Source organism: Hyperolius riggenbachi, chromosome 4 (assembly GCF_040937935.1).
Source record: "Hyperolius riggenbachi isolate aHypRig1 chromosome 4, aHypRig1.pri, whole genome shotgun sequence".
Lineage (NCBI taxonomy): Eukaryota > Metazoa > Chordata > Amphibia > Anura > Hyperoliidae > Hyperolius > Hyperolius riggenbachi.
The window spans coordinates 361,479,233-361,503,035 of record NC_090649.1 but is presented as its reverse complement, the minus strand read 5'-3'; the positions used below and the strand labels follow the sequence as shown (position 1 = coordinate 361,503,035).

At 43.0% G+C, this 23,803-nt stretch overlaps 1 protein-coding gene across 2 annotated transcripts in view; it reads left to right on the top strand.

The window, feature by feature from the left end:
* TTC13 (tetratricopeptide repeat domain 13) overlaps positions 1-23,803 on the top strand; it is a 190,955-nt gene that overhangs the window by 88,973 nt on the left and 78,179 nt on the right. The window contains exons 14-18 of one of the 2 annotated variants that reach the window (XM_068231954.1): positions 1,636-1,768; positions 7,907-7,999; positions 14,386-14,469; positions 15,063-15,147; positions 18,878-18,984. In XM_068231954.1, coding sequence (XP_068088055.1) covers positions 1,636-1,768; positions 7,907-7,999; positions 14,386-14,469; positions 15,063-15,147; positions 18,878-18,984 — 502 coding nt within the window. Of the gene's footprint in view, positions 1-1,635; positions 1,769-7,906; positions 8,000-14,385; positions 14,470-15,062; positions 15,148-18,874; positions 18,985-23,803 lie in introns of both variants that reach the window. The other variant, XM_068231953.1, reaches the window with a different exon arrangement.

Genomic DNA, 23,803 nt, shown 5'->3' with positions numbered 1-23,803 from the left:
TGGTCCTCCACGATCCTATGGTCTCCTGCTGCCAGCTAGTTTCGGTTCGGTCCACTTGTATGTCCATGGTCCACTGCACCTGCGCAGACCTCCCACGTGTGTCCTTGCTCGTGTTCCCGTCCGTAATAGTGGATGGGAATGGGAGCAAAGCTACACGTGGTCAGAAACGGAGGATGGTTGAGGACCGGCGCGGAACAGGACGGCTGCAAGGGGCTGGCTGAAGCCCCAGGTAAGTGAAACTTTTTTTTTTTTTATCTTCAGTTCTGCTTTAAAGGTAATCTAAACTGAGAAGGATACTTTTTTTTTTTTCTTTTAAAATAATACCAGTTGCCTGACTCTGCTGCTGATCCCGTGTCTCTAATACTTTAAGCCACAGCCCCTCAACAAGCATGCAGATTAGGTGCTCTGACTGAAGTCAGACTGGATTAGCTGCATGCTTGTTTCAGGCATGTGATTCAGCCACTACTGCAGCGTAAGAGATCAGCAGGACTGATAAACGACTGGCATTGTTCAAAAGGAAACATCCATATTCCTCTCAGTTAAGGTTCCCTTTAAGTGTTAGTGTTAGCGTGCTTATACTTAACCACTAAGGAGCTTTTTCCCCTTATGCACCAGAGCAATTTTCACCTTTCCGCACTCCTCCCATTCATTTGCCAATAACTTTATTACTACTCACCACAACAAAATGATCTATAGCTTGTTTTTTTTTTTTACCACCAATTATGCTTTCTTTGGGTGGTACGTTTTGCTAAGAATTATCTTATTCAAAATGCATTCAAATGGAAATAAGAAATAAATATATATATTATCAGAGACCCGAAGTAGGTGGAATTCTGCAGAAGGGGAAGGAGCAGGCCCTCCATGGTCAATAAAGTTTGACACTGTTGAATAAATGTGAAATTGTAATAAACAATTTACCCGCGACTTAGACTATGTTCTAGATTTTTTGACACTCCTGTTCTAGAGAGTAAAAACATTGACCTCCAGCTCCTGTCTGTCTCTTGACAATTTTGTAGCACTTTCAAATAAAACAAAAGCTTTTTTTAATGAGTTTCACTTTCTAGAATTCTGGTATCTGGTATTGAATCTTTCTTAAAAAGACTGTGTAACAACATTTTCATGCTTATATCTTCTATCCTATAAGTTCCTATCCCTGTTCTAATGTGGTCTGTCTTACTGCAGCCTTTTCTATTTGCACAGTCACTGTAATATCTATGTTATATAATCTAATCTTCTTTCCTTTGTCGGCTCAGGCAGGAATGTGCTGCTCTGCTGTGATAGGGAGAAGCTATGCACCCCCCCCCCCTCCACGCCCCCTGCAGGCTTTGTATGCTGCGTGTATGACTCACAGACAGAGCTTTTCTGAGCCTGTCACATTCTGGTTAGCAGCCATGTTTTTTGTTTGTAAACACTGCCTAAAACTGGCAATTACAAGCCAGGATCGCAGCAGGGAGTGGCAGAAACAGCAAAGAGGGGCCCAGGAGAACATAATGAATAGAATGGTATGATTTTTATTGTAAGAATTTTAGAGTACAGATTCTCTTTAACACAAGTTTTTTCCGCATCTGTAATTGCACAGATTCTATGTGTAGTCACTCTAGTCTTGATATTGTCTTTTTTTCCCCCCCCTTAAAGCAATGGGTCTGGCTGCTTTGGAAGTCATGCAGGCCATGCAAAGAACCTGGACAAATGCTAAAGTGAGAATTAACGGGAAAGCCAGATTAATGCAATGGAGAGATATGTTTGACATTGCAGTTAAATGGAGAAGGTAACTTAAATATTGTTCAGAGGGAAAAAAATACTATTTGTTACGTTTGTTGAAACTAGTCCATGTCTAAAATTATTTTCAGGCTTTATCAGATTACATTTCTGTGTGTACTTATCATAAATACAACAGAAGACTGAGAGCCCAATATAGTGTAGTATGTATTGGAAAATGGAGAAAATTATGACTCGTAAGTATTATACTTACAAACCAGGGTTACCGCTCAGGCAACCACTGTTAAGGCAGGTGAGGAGATAAGGCCTGTCCCCACTCAGGACTAAGATGTCGCTCTCTGTAGATAGGGAAAAAAGGGGTGTATAACACCCCTTCACCGGGGGTGGACTTCTTGTATTGTAAGAATGGACAGAGGCGCTAAAAGGATAAAAATCGCTAAAATTGTTAAGTGTTCAGGAGGCAGTGGTGGACCGGCCAACCCAAAACGGACACAAAGCTGTCGATTAAAGTAGCAACAAATTTATTCACATACTCCTAAAAATTACAGTTAACACGTTGCGCAGGTATATGTGTATAAATGTGAATAAATTTATTGCTACTTTAATCGACAGCTTTGTGTCTGTTTTGGGTTGGCCGGTCCACCACTGCCTCCCGAACACTTTTAACAATTTTAGCGATTTTTATCCTTTTGGCGCCTCTGTCCATTTTTATAATATTATCATAAATACACAACTATTACATATTCTCCAAATTGTTTATGCAGTTAGAATGCATTATTAACTTTCTTTTTCACCTGCAGAGATATTAGGACCCCCATGCTGTACAAACACTTCTCAACAGCAGCCTATATACTGTGTGCTGTATTATTTCTGCACACAGCCAGCTTACTTATGCCTCTCTTTGTTCTTTGCAGATCTCCCACTGTTGCTGACTTCTGTGAAAAATCTTAACTCGCCTGTAGAGGTGGTCAGTGACATGCTTATAATTATGTTTTGCATGCAGATGTAATGTAAATTGTATGCAGCAAAGAATTGGGCCAGTCAAATGTCCTGCTTATTCTGAGTGGTTTCCAAGCTGCATATAATTTGCATTCAAGCAGAATTATTAGCATCTAAGTGACCATATCTGATAGCTGATATATGACTTCTGGTATGTGCCCAGAAAGCAGAATATTCCTTCATAGAATGGATAGCCCTGAGCAAATATTAGATCTGGAGCTCAAGTCAGAAAACATTATTACCTGTATATTCCGGCTTACAAGACGACTGGGCGTATAAGACAACTGTCACAGGGCCCCTAGTGGCCAGACCTCACAATGCCTTCCAATCGGTTTCAGCACACAGACCATGCAATCTGTAGTCGCAATCGGTGCACAGAAACCGCTGGGATTTTGGCAGCAGACCGACTAGAAGGGAGCCTGTGAGTTACGGTAATACAAATTACACACTATTTCAGGGTATAATTGCCACCACCTCTGTTACCATGGGACAGAGGATCCCACTGACTGACTGACTGACTCTAGACCTGCAAATAGAAACCGGTTAAACACACTCTATTTTATCTGGCTATCAACAATAGTAGCGACTCTTCAGAAGCCAGGGTTCAGTTTGTGCGGCTGAATAGCAGGGTAGCTGAATAAATAAATGACGTTAGCGTTGTTTATTAAAAAATGCAACATAAATGATATATACAGAAAATTATTAAAATCAACAATTATAGAGACAAATAATAGCACAGTAAAAAAAATGAAAAGGGAAAAAATACTCAGGTTCGTGGATATATGGCCTTTCCGGGAAAACTCATAAAGTTCCTTTGTTTCAGAATCATGAGCAGAGTTCAGACAAGATGGCCGCTAACCACATGGTCCTATGGCTAGCAGCATGCTCTCGTGAAGATGGGATTTGGAGGACTGAGGTCCGCCTGCTGGCAATTTGCTTTTGATGAAGCTGGTTTGGGGTGTGGCAATGCCTGCCCCCTCTGAATTACACACCAATCACAGTTCATTCCCTCGGAGAGAGATTTAGGTTTAAACTTATAAAACGCTGTAATTCAAAACCGATAAATGCCACATTTGCGCTGATAAGATTAATATTCCTCAGATTATGATAATTCCTATGACATCAGACTTGATTAGGGTAGAGGGTCCAGTTCCTGAGAAGTTTAATAACTTGGTTGTAGCGTACCCCTTGCCCCTCAAGACTGGTATCAAAAAGTTCAGCAAGACACTACAAACCCAATGATACTGCTCTCATAACTATCCTATTTACAGTATTCTGTAAATGGGCAAAAAATCATATACAGCATTCATCTACTCTCTGCTTCTGACGGAGTCAGACAGTCTGGCCTCTTCAAAACGCAGGAACACTTGCTATTTGAAAAATATTAAAAATAGGTTTTCGCGCCTATGGGTAGTTGTTTTTGATAGGCGTAGTTGTTAGAGACAGCTGCAACCCTAGAAAGGATGGTATCCCCAAACCACCAGAATTCTAGACTATATAGTAATAACTAAGGTGCGCTAAAGGTACTTTTTCAGACCAGATAAACTAAAAAATAGGTGTGTTTAATTAATAAACAAATACAGTTTATGCAATAAATACAAATCACAGAAATGTCCAGGATCCTGTTTCAAACAGCATTCACACAGACAGTCACACTGCAATAAATTAGTGGGTGAAATATTATATCACCCCCAATAGTGCTCAAATGTAAACTGCTATTCAACTGTCACCTCAGCCCCAGGAGACAAACTGACGTGTTTTAGCTTGTTGAAAACTGTATATATCACCATGACTGTTGAACTCCGTGTAAAACAAGATAAATTGTCAGATGGAGTTAAAAAATCATGTCCTTCTTGTAATAGGTGATTCAGATTGCTTTAAATAAGCTGGCATCAATGAGAGATTCTAGTACAGTTCAAACACAGTGTGGATCTTACCACCTCCGGGTAGATAATGTTGCAAGGTCCTCCAGATGTCCACTACAAACAGTGTACGGTATAGGATGAGTATAGTTCAGTGTGGATGATTTACACAGGACCGCTCTATCAAGGTAGCTCCGGCCGGCAGCGTCCCCGGAGAGTCTATGCGCAATGGATTGGAAAAGATGCGCTGGGTCAGCCGACCCGGTCTTGGAGCGCACGTTTCCGCGTTCCACGTCGGATGCAGGAAGTCCGGCCCCCAGTTTCTGATTGGTGGTGAAGGGGAGTGACGTCACCTCCGGACACTGCCGGCCGGAGCTACCTGGATAGAGCGGTCCTGTGTAAATCATCCACGCTGAACTATACTCATCCTATACCGTACACTGTTTGTAGTGGACATCTGGAGGACCTTGCAACATTATCTACCCGGAGGTGGTAAGATCCACACTGTGTTTGAACTGTACTAGAATCTCTCATTGATGACAGCTTATTTAAAGCAATCTGAATCACTTATTACAAGAAGGACATGATTTTTTCACTCCATCTGACAATTTATCTTGTTTTACACGGAGTTCAACAGTCATGGTGATATATACAGTTTTCAACAAGCTAAAACACGTCAGTTTGTCTCCTGGGGCTGAGGTGACAGTTGAATAGCAGTTTACATTTGAGCACTATTGGGGGTGAAATAATATTTCACCCACTAATTTATTGCAGTGTGACTGTCTGTGTGAATGCTGTTTGAAACAGGATCCTGGACATTTCTGTGATTTGTATTTATTGCATAAACTGTATTTGTTTATTAATTAAAAACACCTATTTTTAGTTTATCTGGTCTGAAAAAGTACCTTTAGCGCACCTTAGTTATTACTATATACACTTGCCATTTGCTTGCTGCTGGCGCTTTCACACCTGGTGTCACTGGCCAGGAAAGGGACTCTTTGGGCTCATTTAGCATCTGCGTGAGATCAGCTAGGACAACCTTTGACACCTCTGCTAAGGCCCAGATTCCAGTCACATGCTAATTAACAAGTCACAGGCACAAGGCTTCATGAAAAGACTTTCCTAGCAGCTATGAAAGTTAGATTTCCCAAAAGAAGACCCCAGGCTGACAGACTGCTATCCCCCCCTAGGCATACAATCTAGATCTGCCAATGCAGCGACAATCGGTGCAGCAAACCGATTGCGATTGCATTCTCTTTTCTCACGGCTCTTCCGTGACAGCGACCCCCAACTTTGCCCAGTTAAAATATACATTTTTGGATATACTCCCCCTAAAGGACTACCTCTGTTGACTCTTGGACATCTGTATACTGTACTGTATGTACTGGTGCTGTACTGTATGTGGTACCCAGTATACATCAACCAGCCAATCATGGCAAACAATGTACCTTACCGGCGATTGGCTGGTTGTTTACAAAGACTGCTTAGATAGGTCAGCTATCCCTATCTCCAAGACGATCATAGTGGTAGCACAAACATGCATCTTTTACCCGTCTGGCCCGCCCTTGCATACTATTGCCTCCTTCTCGGCCTCTCAAATCTCGCACATGCGCGTCTGCGCCGCTTCACTGCAGTCCTCATGAGTGAGATCTGAGAGTCAGAGAAGGAAGTACGGTAATAGGATACAAGGGCAGGCCTGACGGGTGAGAGCTGTGTTTTTCTGGGCACAGCGCCGCTCTCTCTCTCTTTTTTTTTTTTCCATACCCTGGGCATCGCGGACACCTGCAGCATGCTCCACCCTTCACTTACACCTTCCCAGTGAAGTGCTCCCTACCTCATCATTGGGACTGCGTTAAGTCACTTCTTTCCAGGAATCCTGGTGAGTGGATTTTCTTCTACCATACTTGTACAGCACCGCCCCTTGCTGCTTTAATATGGTCGCCACATACGGTGGGGGTGTGGCTGCTGGCGTTTTTTAGCTCCACCCACCATATGTGGAAACCACAGATTCTCCAGTATGGCTCGGAAGTTTCAGCACCCACCCTATAAGACGTGTATAAGACGACCACCGAATTTTGAGATGATTTTCCTGGATTAAATAGTAGTCATGTACGCCAGAATATACAGTACTTTCTCACTAAATTCTAGAGAGGAAGAAAAACAGAAGAGCTCCTTGTGTTTTTAAATGCACGAGGATTCTTAACCCACTAATGTGGACCTGAACTCTCTTGCACAGGACAGAAGGAAAGCATAGTAAAATGCACATTGTATGTATTTAGAGTTTAGCTTTTCTAATTTCCCCTCATCTGTGACTAAGCGCAAGTTATAATTTTATCTCAGAGCTTTGTTAGCTTGGTGCCACGGCAGAGCAGCTAATTGGAAAACACAGGATGTTAACAATAATGTCTGCTTCCATGAAAGCAGGAAGGAGACACACTGCAGATTTATTGCAGGATTTGTATCAGCTGTAACAAAGAAATTGTACAGCTGACATCACGTTTCACGGGTCGTTGCCCGCTTCCTCGGGTCAATAATACAGATAAGTACCTAGTCTGACTGTGTGGAGAGTCTTTTCCCATGTATTGATGTTAGTCATCTGAAGAGTTAAGATTCCTTTTTCTACTTGCTTAGAACAGAATCTTATATCCTGAGGGCCTCTACCCCCCTTTATTTGTATTATTGTCCATGCTTATTGTGTGCAAATTAACCCAGAGAAGGTTTGTAGTAGCCAAAAAAAGGGGTTTACTTTCATTTTTGTTCCACAAGATTGAAGCAATGTACATTTTATATGTCAGTATAATAAGAAATGTTAATTCTATCCTAGCTGCCTTCCATTCTCCATGCATTGCAATAAGGATTTAGCATTGCATGAATCCTTAAAATGTATTTATGTATTTTAGTATTTATATAGCACCGACATATTACCAGAGTGCCCAGAGGAAACCCACGCAGACACTGGGAGAACATACAAACTCCTTGCAGATGTTGACCTGGCTGGGATTCAAACCGTAGACCCAGCACTGCAAGGCGAGAGCGCTAACCATTACGCCACCATGCTGCCCTTAAAATGCTAAATGAAATAACAAATTAGTCTTTAGTCAGCGCTGCGTAATATGTTGGCACTTTATAAATACAATAAATAAATAAAATACTGTCTGATGTAAACAGCCTTTAAAATGGTAAATAAAATGCTATATTTGTCTGTTGGAAAAAAAACTGCTGTTCTGAAATAACACACATCTAATAACACGATTTTGTATATCTTCTATTCACATAAATGAAACTTTCTAGTAAATTGTGCTTGGTGTTTTCCTTTCTTTTGTCAGGATTGCGGAGCCTGATCAGCCTGTTCTGTGGTTAGATGAAATGCCAGCTCAAAGCCTAATCAGAGGGTTCAACAACCACATAAATCTTATCAGGTAACTATTCGCAGAGGATGCTACAACTTACTAGCACAAGACTAATAGGTTGCTCTAAAGCAGAGCTCCCCAAACCAGTACTGAAAGCCCGCCAACTGTACACGTTTTGCAGAAAACCACAAACATGCACAGGTGAGGTAATTAGTTTCTCAACAGAGCCGAATAACTACCTGTGTGGATTTCCACAAAACATGCACTGTTGGTGGTCCTTGAGGACCGGGTTGGGGAACACTGCTCTAAAGTGACTCTAAACTAAACCTGTGGTAAATCGTTAAACCACATGATGACAAAGTTCGTAATTAAAGGTCAAGCTTCAGTTTTGTTCCACAACTGCAACATATGCAACTGTGCTGTTACTAAGAGTGTCAATGGGAAGTTTTTCAGTGTCAGTAGGAATTCCCTTTCCCTTTTTTTTTATTTTAAGCCTGCCTATTGATCCTTTAGCAACCAACTGGGAAGCTTAGCTCACTTAGGAGTTGATTCACTGAACAGCGTTATTGAATAGTGATTGAGCACTACATGAATTACGCGCTTCATTGTGCGCGTAAGTTTTACGTGCATTAAAACTACACAGCGGGCATTACAAACTGCACAGCGCAAGGTGGGGTAGACAGCGTCATTACCAGGGTTGCCAACCTAATTTCTAATTTTTTACGGACAAAAGGTCCAAAAAAGCAGGACACACAAACTTTTGGACGGACATGTGGGCGGAGTCAGTAGCGCACTTTTTTTTTAACGAGGGAAGGTCACATTTTTTAAGTGTAATTTTTTTATGCTACATAAATGGGTGCCAAAGGCTATTTCATACCCCTCTACTAGCAACCCCAGAGGCAAGAAGTGATAAATGCAGCACCCTGTGAGCCCCTTACACCCAATGAATTATGGATCAGGAAAAAAAGGCGATAGTCTACTTCAGGTGACTAAGGGGTGAAGCAGAGCAGGGGTCATAAGAGGTGACTTGCTGTCACAAAGCACTAGTGCTGTGCACTGCTTGTCTGCACCCCACCCTACCCCCAATGAAAAAAAGTGCAGTGCTCTGTGACAGCAAATCACCTCTCCTAACTCCTGCTTTATTTCTCCCTTTAGCAGCTAGAATATTCCTGGCAGCTCCCCTTTTATTTATTCTAGCTGCTAAGTATTACCTGGCTGCCTGGTGGGATCAAGGAGAATACAGAAAAAGGCTGCATAAAGCACACACATACAGTTACATCCCTGAATGACCCTGACCCTCCAAGCATTTTATCTTTATTGACCTATAGCAGGGACAGCAGCTGTTCTGAGCAATGTAGCCTGACAGGCTGAGCCACACACATTAGCTGGCTGCTGCAGTGCTCTGCGTCATGCTGGACTAGAGTGGCTGAACACAGGACGAGTCAGGATAGGATCAGAAAGAGCTGCCTGCCATGTGCAGATTCCAGCAGGAGAGGTGATCTGCTTTCAATCAGAGCTCTGCACTCTTTTTTCACTTTCAGTTTGGAATCGGCAATAGGACAGAGGAAAGACAAGCTGAGCTGTGCAGGGGAGTGACAGACATCATACTGTGTGTGTGTCTCTCTCTACTGCTCTATTGCGGATTCCGAGCTGATAGTGAAAAAAAAAGTGCAGAGCTGAAATGACCTCTCCTGCTGTGTGTATCCCCACAGCTGGCCGCTTCATGGATACCTGCTGCCCCGGGGAACAAATAGAAGAGTAGGAGAAGAATGAACAAACTGTTCCTTAGCAGTCACTCCTGCACGTGTGTGTGCCCTGATAGTCTAGATGGAAGGCGTTTCTATGTGGGCGGGCTCACTGGGCAGCATCTCTCTCTCGCTCTACTTCATTGGCTGGAGAGAGGTTCCTGAGCAAAGAAGAGACTTACTGATTGGATGGAGGGCGGGACAAAAGAGAAAGAGGAGACCTGATCATTTCCCAGCTGCCGGGGGACAAATTTTGCAGTACCGCGGTGCGCACGTGCACATTGACTGCAACAAGAGTTTGTTTGGACGGACGCCTGTCCCAAAATGACGGACACTACGGACAGGGATTTTTAAGTGTCATTTGGACGGACTGTCCGTCCAAATACGGACGCTTGGCAACCCTGGTCATTACACATGCACAGCGTGCGATGGGAATACGTTTTACAACTGCATAGAGCGTTATGTGTGCTGGAACTATATAGCATGCATTACTTTGAGCAAAGGCGTATATAGGGAAAACGGTGCCCTTGGCAAGTACTGAAATTGTGCCTCCCCCAATGCATCTAAGTGTAAATCCGGCCTCAAGGATACCTAACTTGAAAATAAAGGTTCTTCTTTTACTTATCTGAGTCCTCTTCCAGCCTCTGTAGTCTTTTTGTTCCCTCACTGACCTCCTGGTCCTCATCCTTGATCTGCTATGTGGCCCGGTAAAGTGTGCGACTTAGCTAAGTTGCATTACTGCCCATGCGCTGGCCTGGTGGTATACCTACTTGATTGCCCTCCCATGGCTGGGAACATTCTGCCCCTGGGCATAACGATCTATGGGAGTGCTGTCAAGCCAGGCCAACACATGTGCAGTAGTGCACACAGTTTACTGGGCAGCACAGGGGATTAAGGATGAGGAGCAGGAGGATGAGGGAACTACAAGACTTCAGGGCCTGAATTCTGGAAGTAGCCCCAGGTAAGAAAAAGTTAACTTTTACAAGCCATCTCTATACTAAATTTAACCTGCTTAGCGGTATGGACGAGCTCAGCTTGTCCATAACCACCGCAGGGCACCGCTCAGGCCCTGGTAGGCCGATTTTCTTAATTTTTTTTTTTTTTTGCAAAACACGCAGCTAGCACTTTGCTAGCTGCGTGTTGGGGACGATCGCCGCCGATGCGCCGCTACCCGCCGCGTAACAGGGCCCCCCCCGAGACCCCGTGCGCAGCCTGGCCAATCGGTGCCAGGCAGCGCTGAGGGGTGGATCGGGACTCCCTGTGACGTCACGACGTTGATGACGTCATTCCGTTCGTCGCCATGGTGGGCAGGATTTCCTGGTGGGTTTGATCGCCAGCGGCGATCGGAAGGGTGGGAGGGATTCGGGAGGGAGGGGGGAATCATGTAGCTAGCGCTATGCTAGCTACATGAGTTAAAGGGACTCCGAGCAGTGCTGAAACTATAGAAAGATGCATATCATTTTAAAGCTCTCTTTCTCCTCTTTCCAATGATATATAAACCACCGCCCTACGACTTTTAGTTTTCGCTATCGAAATTGCCGCGATCGCAAAAATAGCGAAAACTAAAAGGCGTAGGGCGGTGGTTTATATATCATTGGAAAGAGGAGAAAGAGAGCTTTAAAATGATGTGCATCTTTCCATAGTTTTTGCACTGCTCGGAGTCCCGTTAAAAAAAAAAATTCAAAAAATACTGCTGCGCAGCCACCCTGGTGATCTTAATAGAACGCCAGGGTGGTTAAGCTGCACCTCTGGCAGATTTGTAAAGAGGGCTGCACAGTGAAAAACTCAAACACCCCCATAGCCCCCACCTGCTTCTGTGCCACCCGTCACAATCTCCTGTATGCAGATGGTAGGTGGCCATGGCTTAATAAGTAGAGCTCACCAGATGAGGTGGGCTATACGTAACTGATAGCCTTAAGAAAGTTGTCCCAACTTGAAGCCTGAGACTAGGCATGTGGCAAACCTGTAATCTGTAGAGTTCGGTCAGGGATCCTGTAGATCTGTCCACCAAAGTTCAGATGGTAGTGCCATTCTGCTACTTTTACTAGTGTGGGTGGCTGACATGTAGTGCCAGCTATCAGGCTATGGGCAGTATCTAGACAAGCACATAGCTTGGATGGCGGAATATTGACAGCAATATTGAATATTGACAGTTCTTGATGACAGCAGCACCTCTAACAGCCTGTGAGGCTGCCACTGTGCTGCTAAGTGACAGCAGGCAAGGGCTGTATGCATGAGGCTGTTGAAGTAGTGGAGGTACTTGCAGACTGAGGTGCTTGTGGCAGTTCTAGCTGTCAGAGAGCCACGTCAGCTGGGAAGGGAAGCCACTGTTCACACGGAGCCTGAGCAAGGCTGCCTGCGTCGCCTAACCCCTAACCTAGCATACACACACAGCACTCGTGCCATCAACCACAGCGATATGGGGGTGGAGCTATCTCGTAAGGTCGCGCCTGCAGCCATTGAGATGCTAAAGGACAGGACTGCTGTGGGCAGGCAATGAAGCGAGGAGGTAATTTGTGCAGCTGCGGCATCAGGTATAATGACTACCGGAAAGGCAACAGCGCTGGCGGTTAGCCAGCTAGCTAACTGGGAAAGTACCAGGAGGACTTGGACCTGAGGGATGTGTCCTTTATATTTTTCAGCTGTTATGTGTATTTTTTTAAAGTAGTAATTAAATTGTGTTGGTCACATGTACAATGCCAAACAACCATAACTTTTATTGATTGTATATCGCTGTAGGCAATGTAACATGTGGATACTGTGTAGTGTGACTTGTGTTGTGTGCTGTGTAATGTGTGTGGTATGAATGCATACTGTGAATTTTGATGGTATAGTTAATCAAATGTTATTGCTGACATAAATGTTTAATGTAAGATACTGTGAGGCTGCAGCACACTGCAGGGGACACACTGAAGCTGGGGCACAGTATGTGCTGGAGCGGACATAGAGGTAAAGGGGACAATTGGCCCAGGGCCTCTGAGCTCTGCAGGGGCACCTGCACTGCTGGACCCCAAGTTGCCTTCCCCCTACTGCACCCCAGGTTCCCCCCATAGGGAACATATATTTACATGGTGTTGTTGGCTCCTTACAGATGCTTGAATGTGCTCGATCACATAAATTAGTATTTATGACATTTAAAAAGTATGAATAGTTCTGGACAAATGTTAATTTTTAAAAAAATATTTTTGTTTAAATTTTCCTTCAGTGATGGAACCGTTTGGGTTTGGCTGGATGTTAGGTAATGGAGTGCAAGTTAGGTAATGGATGCTAACTTTGCTATGTTTTTAAAGCATGCACTATTAAACTACACACTATTTAAGTTAATAATACATAATTTTGTATGCGTAATTCTTTAACGGCGCAAAGTATTATGCGCATTAAAAACATCAACACTCTTTATTGTTTCACTACCAACCGCTATCTAATGAGCGGGCGCTATATCGTACTTCCTGATAGCGTGCGCTTGCAGCATTACACCAATAGTGCATGCAGCGTTTCCCCATTCACGCGTTATCAAATAGCGCTGTTTAGTGAATCAACCCCATAATCTGTTTAGATAGACCCCTTTCACTGGAGATAACCACTGCATCATTATATGCTTAGTTTATACTGCAGAGGTTTACTGCAAGACCACTCTTAAGGCTCGTACACACGTCCAAACATCTGCCCAACTATCATCTAAACTTGGTCTGTTGGAAGACAGTTGGGTGTGTGTACGGCTGTCTACTAACAAGATGACCAACTGATAATAGGTGGTTTGCCAGATCTGTCCGACGGATCAACCTGCACAACTGTCTTGCAGGTTAGCCACGTGTGTACAAGTCATTTGAACAACTTTGTTGTTTTTGAATTTGGGCATGTTGTGTAGTTTGTAATTTCGCTTGTGTACGCAGAATTTAAATGAGTTGGTTGTTTAGTTTGTTGGCAGGCATGTGTGTACGTGCTTGTGCAGTTGGTTGTGCATTTTGTTGTGCAGTTGGTTGTGCATTATGTTGGACATGTGTACGAGCCTTAAGGTGTACGAGCCCTAAGACTTAATGATGTTGCCTGTCAGGAATCAGGAACTGATCCCTTTGGGCGACACTGCTGGGCTGAACATACGCGTGTCAGCCATGTAGCTGACGATGCACTTTTTTGCTGTGCGTGGGGGCCATGGAGGGATGACGAGCAGCACATACGTGACCTCACACGGTGGAGCTGTGCGAGCAATGGGATTGGCGGGGGATCAGCGTTTTTACATGCAGTCCATAGACTTATATTATATGCCGAAAAAGCGTTTTCCGCAACGGTAGAGATTCTGCCTAGTGTGCCACTAGCCTGAAGCTGAATTCCGTAAATCCCCAGGGTGCACCAGTATGAGGAGAAAGGGAAAATTCCTGTACATACCTCATTCTTCAAGACTAATTTGCCAATTATGACAAGAAAAATTGTATCTTAAAGTTTCCTTGCTTTGATTCGTCAATATTATTAAGATTTTGATGGAACATTTTTTTCAGGGCGTTGATTAACCATCAATCTATGAAAAGTGTCGTTGGTTGGTTTGGTGCAGTTGCCATATTAGATTTTGCCACTCCATTACCGGAACACAGTTTATTTATTTTCTTCTAAAAACAAAATTGCCTTTTGAGGACTTTGCATTTTTGTAACTTTATGGCTATTAAATAAATACATTTTAATTTTAATATATTTTTTTCTTTATACATTTTACAGAGGTCAGATTATAAACATGCGGTACTTGGATTATTTTGAGAAGATTTTGAGTTTTATTAAGGACCGTATCCTTATATTTCACAGGTAATCTGTAAAACTTAATTTTGATCTAAAGTACACATTTGATATTTACACCTCAAAGAGAACCTGAAGTGAGGGGGATATGGAGGCTGACCTATTTCATTTTAAGCAATTTGAGTTGCCTGGCTGTCCTGCTGATTCCCTGCCTCTAATACTTTTAGCAACAGACCCGAAACAACATGCAGATGTTTCTGACAAAAATCTGACAAGATTCACTACATGTATGTGTGTGATACAGAGAGACTGCTGATGCCAGAATGATCAGCAAGATTGTCAGGCAACTGGTATTGTTTAAAAGGAAATAAATATGGCAGCCTCTATTTACCTCTTGCTTAAGGTTCCCTTTAATAAATCCGGCTATACCTGAGTGATACAGACCAGTAGATGGTGAAGCCCTGCAGTGATATTCCTGTTTTGGATTATAGCTTATTGCTGTAAGATCATGCAGGGCGATTTGGTAAGCCTGTACATGGCCAGCTTTGAGGGCCAGACAGGAATCTTTTTGGATGTGTATAGCCACTTCAGCACAATTTTTATTTTTTGAATTACATTAACACAGCACTTTGTAGTGACTTTCACGTTTTCTTATTTGTTAGTGCCAACAACCCAAGAGGTATGCTAGAAGTAAGAGAAGCATTAGAGAAAGTTCAAAAAGTAGAAGATCTTTTACCTATAATGAAGGTAAGATTCTATAGGCCAATTCAATGATTGAAAAACAATTTAAGCTTACTGTTGTCAAAGCAGCCCATGCAAATAAGGAAGTGGTGCAAATTTGTCTAAGGCTAAAATATATCAAAATCATACGCAAGGGGTTTAATACAAGTTCCTAGCGCCACAATTTATACCACTAATTAAGAAACAAGGATATATGACTGTAGAGTGTTGTGAAACCTGTTCCTTCATTGTCTTCCAGGTATAAGATAGGTAAGGTTTTTGGAGACTTGAGGAACCTCCTTTCCCTTTCTGTCTATTGGTATTGTCCATTTTTACTATAGGAAAGGGAGGACAGTGGTGAATGGACAAAATTTTTAGAGCTGAACTAAAACAAAACCTAGATCACATGACTTTCTGTATAAACTAGGAAGCGAGTCTGTACAGAAAAAAATGTTCATTCTGAATAATTTCACCATATGCATATACGTCTGTTGTAAGGACAGAAGTAGTACATGGTCTGCAACATCCACTATTATGTCCGATCAAAGCAAAGTCTGGTAAAGGTGAAAGTATTGGCAATACATCACCCAAACATTTCAAAGGAGGTTTAAGCCTTCACGTTTGGATTGTGCTAAGTAAGGTTGAAGATTGGACTTGAACTTGATCTTTTGGGTAACTAGCAGCCAATGGAGTGATTGGTGAAGATAAGCAGCATCAGGGGAGGGGAAGGACAGGTGGATGAGACCAGTCACAGAGTTCAGCAGGGATTAGAATAAAATGTTGCAGTAGTCTATTATGATTGGGGATGAAAAGGATTATACTATGACTAGGATTATGACTGAGGCATACACAATTTTAGCAGCCTCTTGTGTGAGGAAGGGGTGAATTTGGGATAGTAGCAGGAAGAAAACAGAGTCAAATGTTACTCCCAGATTGTAAGCATTAAGAGTTAAAGGAGTTAGGGGAAAAATGAATAAAATAAGTGCTACTTACCGGGGGCTTCCTCCAGTCCCAAGCTCCCAGCATGTCCCACGCCGCAGCTCTCCCCACAGCCGTTCACCGCATCTCGGTCCCGGCGATGACGTCAGGCCGACCTCCAGGTCGGCCTGGACTGCGCCTGCGCGAGTGGCGCTGTCAATCACTGCCACGTGGGCCGGAGCGGACTGCGCCATCGCCGGGAACCGGGAGCGAGCTGCGGGGAGAGCTGCGGCGAGGGACATGCTGGGAGCTTGGGGCTGGAGGAAGCCCCCGGTAAGTAGCACTTATTTTATTCATTTTCCCTGATAACTCCTTTAAGTCTATTGATGCTTTTTCCACATGTATAGTTACTACAGGTAGAGGAACAGAAAGATGGTGTAAACAGACAAGAGTCTGGGGCCCATATCCAATTAACTTTTTCTCCAAGGAGATAATTTTCATCTTCTCTTTAAAATAACTTTTCAGCATTTTACAATTGAAAACGTACCCAAATGTTGGTGAAGAAGCACTATCAATTATTTTGAGTATTTTCTTGCTTGACAAGGTTTTGTTTGATGTAATAGTCATACTGTTATTGATATGCCTTTTTATGAAAATGGCTGTATTTAAAAAAAAAAACCCAATAAAAATTATTGAAACCTAAATGACAAGGTTTTTATAACAAGGGGCCATATGCAATTTTTCTTTTTCTCTTGAGTTTTCTCCTAGGAGATAATTTTTCATAATCTCTTTAAAACAACTCTTTAAAATAAATTTGCAATTGAAAAAGTACCAAAAAGTAGGTGAAAAATAACTATCAAAACTATTTTGTGCATTGTCTTGCTTGCTAGTGGTTTAAAATACATTTTATTGACAAGTTTGAAAATATCACCTGGGAAAAAAAAACTCAGGAGAAAAAGGGAATTGCATATGGGCCAAGGATTAAAAAGATCAACTAGGTGAAAAGTCAGGAGAAAAATTTGAATTGCATAAGGGCCTGGAACTCGAGACAATAGTGTTGAGAGTTCAGAATTTAAGATAGATTTAGGTGTAACCAGCATAGAAGTGACATTGGAAACTGAGTGTATTATTTTTTGGAGGCTGGGAGTATAGATGGAAAAGGGATCCAAGAACAAAACCTTCTGGTACACCAGCAGGCATGAAGAGGAGTTAGTAATGCAGTAGGAGAAAGTAGAAAAGAAATGAATACCGTAATTTCCAGATAGGTAACGTAAAGTTAAAGAATCTTCTAGGCTCTTGATTCTTGGTGAGGAGTCTGGAGAAACAGAAAATGATCAACAGTGGTATAGGCAGAGGGAAAAGTCTGAATATGAATATGAGTATTTAGTATTTGAATTTTGCAACCAGCAGGTCATAAGTGACTAGGGATGGTTATTGATATAGTAATAATTCTGAGTTGATGGAAATGTAATGCAAATGTATGCAGCTTGATTGACAGTTGATTGGTCCATTTCCAAAGTCTAATTTTGCATATATAGCATACACTTTGCCTCAGCTTGGAATTAGCATCTAATTGACCATCCTAATTAGCAACCTCAGTAAAGGGTTGTTTCAGTGCAAACCAGATTGAAGTGGGACAGAAAAGATGTTAAAGCATGAATAAATGAGGAAGAAAGCTGAGGGGTGATATGAGAGAAAATAAGGCCCATAATGCAAGTAGTGAGGCAGGCTTTGGAGATTTATTTTTTTTGGCTTGAGGTTTGCACAGGAGCAGAATAGATCATCCCTATTTATTTTGGATCCAGTTGAGGTGAGATGATCCAAAATTAATAGGCATGGGTGTAGGATCTGTCCTCGCTCACAAACCTACATATTTTTTTCACCATCAAGAATTATTTGTTAGTACCGCCAAAAAATAAAAGAACTAGTTCAACGCATCAACAGCCGGAAAAGTCCAGTGCCTCTTTATTCTTAAATTAAACCACATGTTCTAACCTAAAATCACAAATGTACTGGTAATTGCCAAGAGGAATATATGCTATATGTTAAATAGGTAATTGAACATTTATGCCACATGTACAACTTCTACTTAACTTGAATTCTGCTTGATGAATGCTAGAAGTTTAAAAATTCTCAACTTTCATAAATAAAAATAAAATGGCAGTTAAATATTTTGAATGTATTTCAGAGTTACATATTTTTAAGGCTCTCAGATGAGCAGTGAGATGCAACTTATTGCTCTGAAAGCCTTCTTCTCTGACACTATTTCCTTTAATGATTTATGCTTTATTCATCTCTGATCAATGGAGCTGTCGTTCAGACAGAGCACAGACATGGTTTGTATCTTTTGACCATTGCTGTAGGAGATTTGGCCTACTCATGCTCCCTGGAGATGAATGGAGCTTGTCATCTTGCAGGAAGTCTTGTGTCAGAGCAATGAGCCCATGTCTGTAAGAACTTTGAATGTTTTATTGTGTCACTAGCTCATGTCATGTGGCAAAATGTAACATCTGATATTATAATTACTTTGAGGGGTTTTTTTTTGTAGTGGCAAAATGTAACATCTGATATTATAATTACTTTGAGGGTTTTTTTTGTAGTTTTTTTTTTTTTTTTATTCATTTTCACCCTATATTTTGTTTTATTTATCAGAGTAATTCAGCATAGTACCAGTATAAGACTTGTATTCATGTAAATTTATATAGATGCTAATTCTGCCTTTGCCCATTTCCATCTAAAGAAAAATTTACAAATGGTATTGATTTTTTTTTACACATAAAAGTAATTTTACCTGTTCATCCCATAAATTGATAATACTTATCTTACTTTCTGAAAGCAGTTAAACAGCAAAACAAGAGATGGGTTCACAGTGAACACAAAAGTTCCCAGCCTCAAAGATCAAGGGAAAGAATATGATGGATTCACAATAACTATAACAGGAGATAAGTAAGAAACATATTTCTGTATCTGAACCTACTTATATTCTTAGAGAAATTCCTTTTTTGTTTTCAGTAAACCATTTTCAGACTTTTTTTAAGGTTAAGAAAGTAACACAAAGCTTTATATAAAGATGAAGTGCATTAATCCATGGCAAGTGATTTGCCAGGTTGCCTTAGTCTGACTAGGAGAATTGCCTTGTTTGTTGCTATGGGTTACTGCGCATCAATTAATTCTACATCGTTGGTACACAAAAATTATCCCTGAGCTCAGAGGTAAGTGTAAATTAATGATGATCGAAAATTCTCCCAAAAGCAAATCGGTGATACAGGGAATTACACTTAGCCAATCCAAACATGTTACAATCAGCAGCCAAATAAGATTAGGATTAATATGTTCTCATTACAGGTAGTCCCCGGTTAATGAACGAGATAGGGACTGTAGGTTCGTTCTTAACCTGAATCTGTTCTTAAGTTGGAACACTGTGCCATCTCTGTCCTCTGTGCCCCACTGTGCCTCCAGTGTCCCCCCTGTGTCACATCTGCCCTCTGTACCTGCTTATACAAGTTTAAAAGCCATTTTTTCTTAGCATTTTTTAAAATAGATTTTCTCAAAAACTACAAGTCCAATTTGAAAAAAAAATGTTTTGGCTTATTCCCATGGAAACATTGAATCCTTGCCGTTCATATCGACGGGTCGTTCGTAAGTCGGGTAATACATGTTTTTAGTAAAATGCTTGCTTATATAAAGAACAGTTGCTGATAGCTCAGCCAGGGAGAGGTGGTAGGTGTCAGGTGATATTACAGGAAATACCTCATGTGGGTGACAGAGGAGTCTGGGCAGCTTTCTAACCAGTAAAAATGTGGTTTCAACATGAAATAGAACTACTGGAGCCAGCCTGTGAGGTAACTTTTTTTTTTTTTTTTTTTTTTTTTTTTTAAATTTGTAGCTGTTCAGTGCACAAAACATTGTTCATTGCTATGTACCATAATACAAATTTGTTTTCATATGCATTTAATAAGGATCAGAGACTGAGTTTGCCAACATTCCCAAACTGGACCATCCCAGTAGACTGATTTCATGCTCTAAAAGAACCCCAGAATTGTATCTTGTGACCTTCAGCTAGCGCTTCCAGTATTGATGTCAGAGTATCTGAGTTTATTATTAGAAAGAAGCTGCACAAATTAGATCTACATGTGATATGTGCCAAGGTAAATCTCTGCTTTCCAGGAAGAATCAGGTCAAGAATAAAGTTATGCAAACAGCAGGGCCTCTAGAACAGTGTGTTCTGGACACGACTCACTGGAAAAAAAAAAAGGAAAAAAGGTATCTTATAAAATCTATAACATTTATTTATCACAAATTATAAAAATATATAAACCTAATTCTTTATAAAAACCAGAGCACTAGCTCCAATAGCCTGAGGGACATGATCATCGACCTGTGGGCCCAACATTTGATTATTTGCATCATAAATAAGTCAAACAGTTTGAAAAGCTGGAGCTCACAGCAAAAAATAGGCCTAAGTAGTGTGGACCACAAAACACAGTTCAGATTCAAAAAGGAGGTATATGTCTGAAGTGCACAAAGATGTAGAGTCCTGGACAATCCAAAAAGATATCATAGATCCAGATAGAAAACTTCCCTAGTGTTGCAGTGTACATAGATAGCAGTAGGTATTCCTCATCATCAGAGTAGCAGTGTTCCTGGGTAGACAATATATTCAGTACAGTCACCAACTCAGGTGCCCCTTCTTAGTTCTTCAATCATAATACATAGGCAAAATTCATCAAGGCATCGCGACATCCATCAAACATACTGTTTACGTGACCGTTAACCTCAAAATCAGTTGTGGTATGGAATAGTATAGGATATAGCTTAGGAGATCACTGTGTTGGTAATCAACAGATAGGTGGATATACAGTGCAGAAGTCCGCCAGGGATTGTTCCCTTATGCAGCTCTCCGTTAGCCTCAGAATCAGTTGTAGTATAGGATATAATGTAGGAGGTCACTGTGTTGTTAATCAACAGATAAATAGATGTACAGTGTAAAAGTCCGCCAGGGATAGTACCCTTATGCAGCTCTCCAGTCCATATGAGGTCACGTGATGGAAGATATAGCGTAGAGTTTGTGTGAACTCAAAGTGTGGGGGTCCCGTGATGGGCTGTATTACTGCCTCTATACACTGCCCTCAATTAGGTTGGTGTTGGAAAAAAAATTTTGTGTCCATCCATGTGCATACCATATGCATGTCATCATAATAAGGTGCATGAGATGCAAAAAGATACTCATCCGCTCTGTACAGATCGATGTCAGTGGTCCCCCAGGTAGAGCGATGCTACTGGTGGGCGGTGAGCCCAAATTTGCCGACCGGTTTCACTGGCAGAGTCGCCAGCATCATCAGGGCAGGCTCATCATACAATCCCGTCTGCACGGATGCCGGCCTAAAAATGGCGCCCGGCGGCCCCAGGACGCCATGCCGCACGCGGATCCGCCCCACGTCCGCGCGTCATAAGGTTGCGCGCGCAGGTAGGAGAATAGAGTCCGCGTCGGTGTAGATGAGCAGCACGCCTCCACACCCCGCCGAGGGCGCCATCCAGTGGCCAGATTGGATTTAGCCAGAGATGGGATGCACCCAGCTCACTGGCATGCCTCAGAGCGGGAGGGGGAGAGCGCGCAGCTCTAGGCGAAAGATCGCCTTTAGTGACGCCCCGGGGGGGCCGCCCTGGCACCATACCACCGGGCTCCCCGCACACCCCAAGCCCGCCATATTTGACTCATCCCAGCCAGGCCGAGGGGGCGCCACCCGGGGGGCCGGTGCGCCACAGAGATATAAGCCCATCATTGCTCAAAGAGGACATCGATGAGCAATGAGATATAATAATGAACGGTCAATCAACTACACCCTGGAGCACACACTCCCATGTCATGGGTATAGGTTAGACATCTCCGGGCACACCGCACCCCCGGGGGGCCAACCCCACAGCGCAGCCACACCAGCCCCACACGGCAAACAAGGGGAGAGCACGGAAGGAGACCCAGGGGGCCATAGCATCGGCACACGAGGGGATTCACCTAAAATTCAGTCTGTTCACCAAATAAACATACAATTATACTATTCTCTAAATATACATCTCTATATAAATTAAATTATACACAAATCACATCATCACCCAATGTATCAATAAACACAGGTGTCCCGAATAGTTGTGGGACACAACTGTAATCCAAAATCAATAATCCTAAAAAGAGGGTCTCGTTAAGGTTGGGTCCGGTAAGTCGAAGGGGGTCCCCCACAGGGAACAGGATACCAACGGTCCACCCACCCAGAGGCCCAAGTGGCCAGGGATGACACAGCAGAGCAAACCAAGAAAATAAGTCGATTAAAAGTAAGACCATCAGATCAGTACTAACTAGTCTACCCATTGACAGTATCCCGCACAATATCTTCTTGTTAAAGCTATTGCGATTTATTTTGACTAACAATTTTTTTACCTTTGACTCCGCCCACTACCTCCAGGTGCAGGGCACAGCGATGGAGACAACCTGTGCCCCTTGTTTGCCGTGTGGGGCTGGTGTGGCTGCGCTGTGGGGTTGGCCCCCCGGGGGTGCGGTGTGCCCGGAGATGTCTAACCTATACCCATGACATGGGAGTGTGTGCTCCAGGGTGTAGTTGATTGACCGTTCATTATTATATCTCATTGCTCATCGATGTCCTCTTTGAGCAATGATGGGCTTATATCTCTGTGGCGCACCGGCCCCCCGGGTGGCGCCCCCTCGGCCTGGCTGGGATGAGTCAAATATGGCGGGCTTGGGGTGTGCGGGGAGCCCGGTGGTATGGTGCCAGGGCGGCCCCGGGGCGTCACTAAAGGCGATCTTTCGCCTAGAGCTGCGCGCTCTCCCCCTCCCGCTCTGAGGCATGCCAGTGAGCTGGGTGCATCCCATCTCTGGCTAAATCCAATCTGGCCACTGGATGGCGCCCTCGGCGGGGTGTGGAGGCGTGCTGCTCATCTATACCGACGCGGACTCTATTCTCCTACCTGCGCGCGCAACCTTATGACGCGCGGACGTGGGGCGGATCCGCGTGCGGCGTGGCGTCCTGGGGCCACCGGGCGCCATTTTTAGGCCGGCATCCGTGCAGACGGGATTGTATGATGAGCCTGCCCTGATGATGCTGGCGACTCTGCCAGTGAAACCGGTCGGCAAATTTGGGCTCACCGCCCACCAGTAGCATCGCTCCACCTGGGGGACCACTGACATCGATCTGTACAGAGCGGATGAGTATCTTTTTGCATCTCATGCACCTTATTATGATGACATGCATATGGTATGCACATGGATGGACACAAAAATTTTTTCCAACACCAACCTAATTGAGGGCAGTGTATAGAGGCAGTAATACAGCCCATCACGGGACCCCCACACTTTGAGTTCACACAAACTCTACGCTATATCTTCCATCACGTGACCTCATATGGACTGGAGAGCTGCATAAGGGTACTATCCCTGGCGGACTTTTACACTGTACATCTATTTATCTGTTGATTAACAACACAGTGACCTCCTACATTATATCCTATACTACAACTGATTCTGAGGCTAACGGAGAGCTGCATAAGGGAACAATCCCTGGCGGACTTCTGCACTGTATATCCACCTATCTGTTGATTACCAACACAGTGATCTCCTAAGCTATATCCTATACTATTCCATACCACAACTGATTTTGAGGTTAACGGTCACGTAAACAGTATGTTTGATGGATGTCGCGATGCCTTGATGAATTTCGCCTATGTATTATGATTGAAGAACTAAGAAGGGGCACCT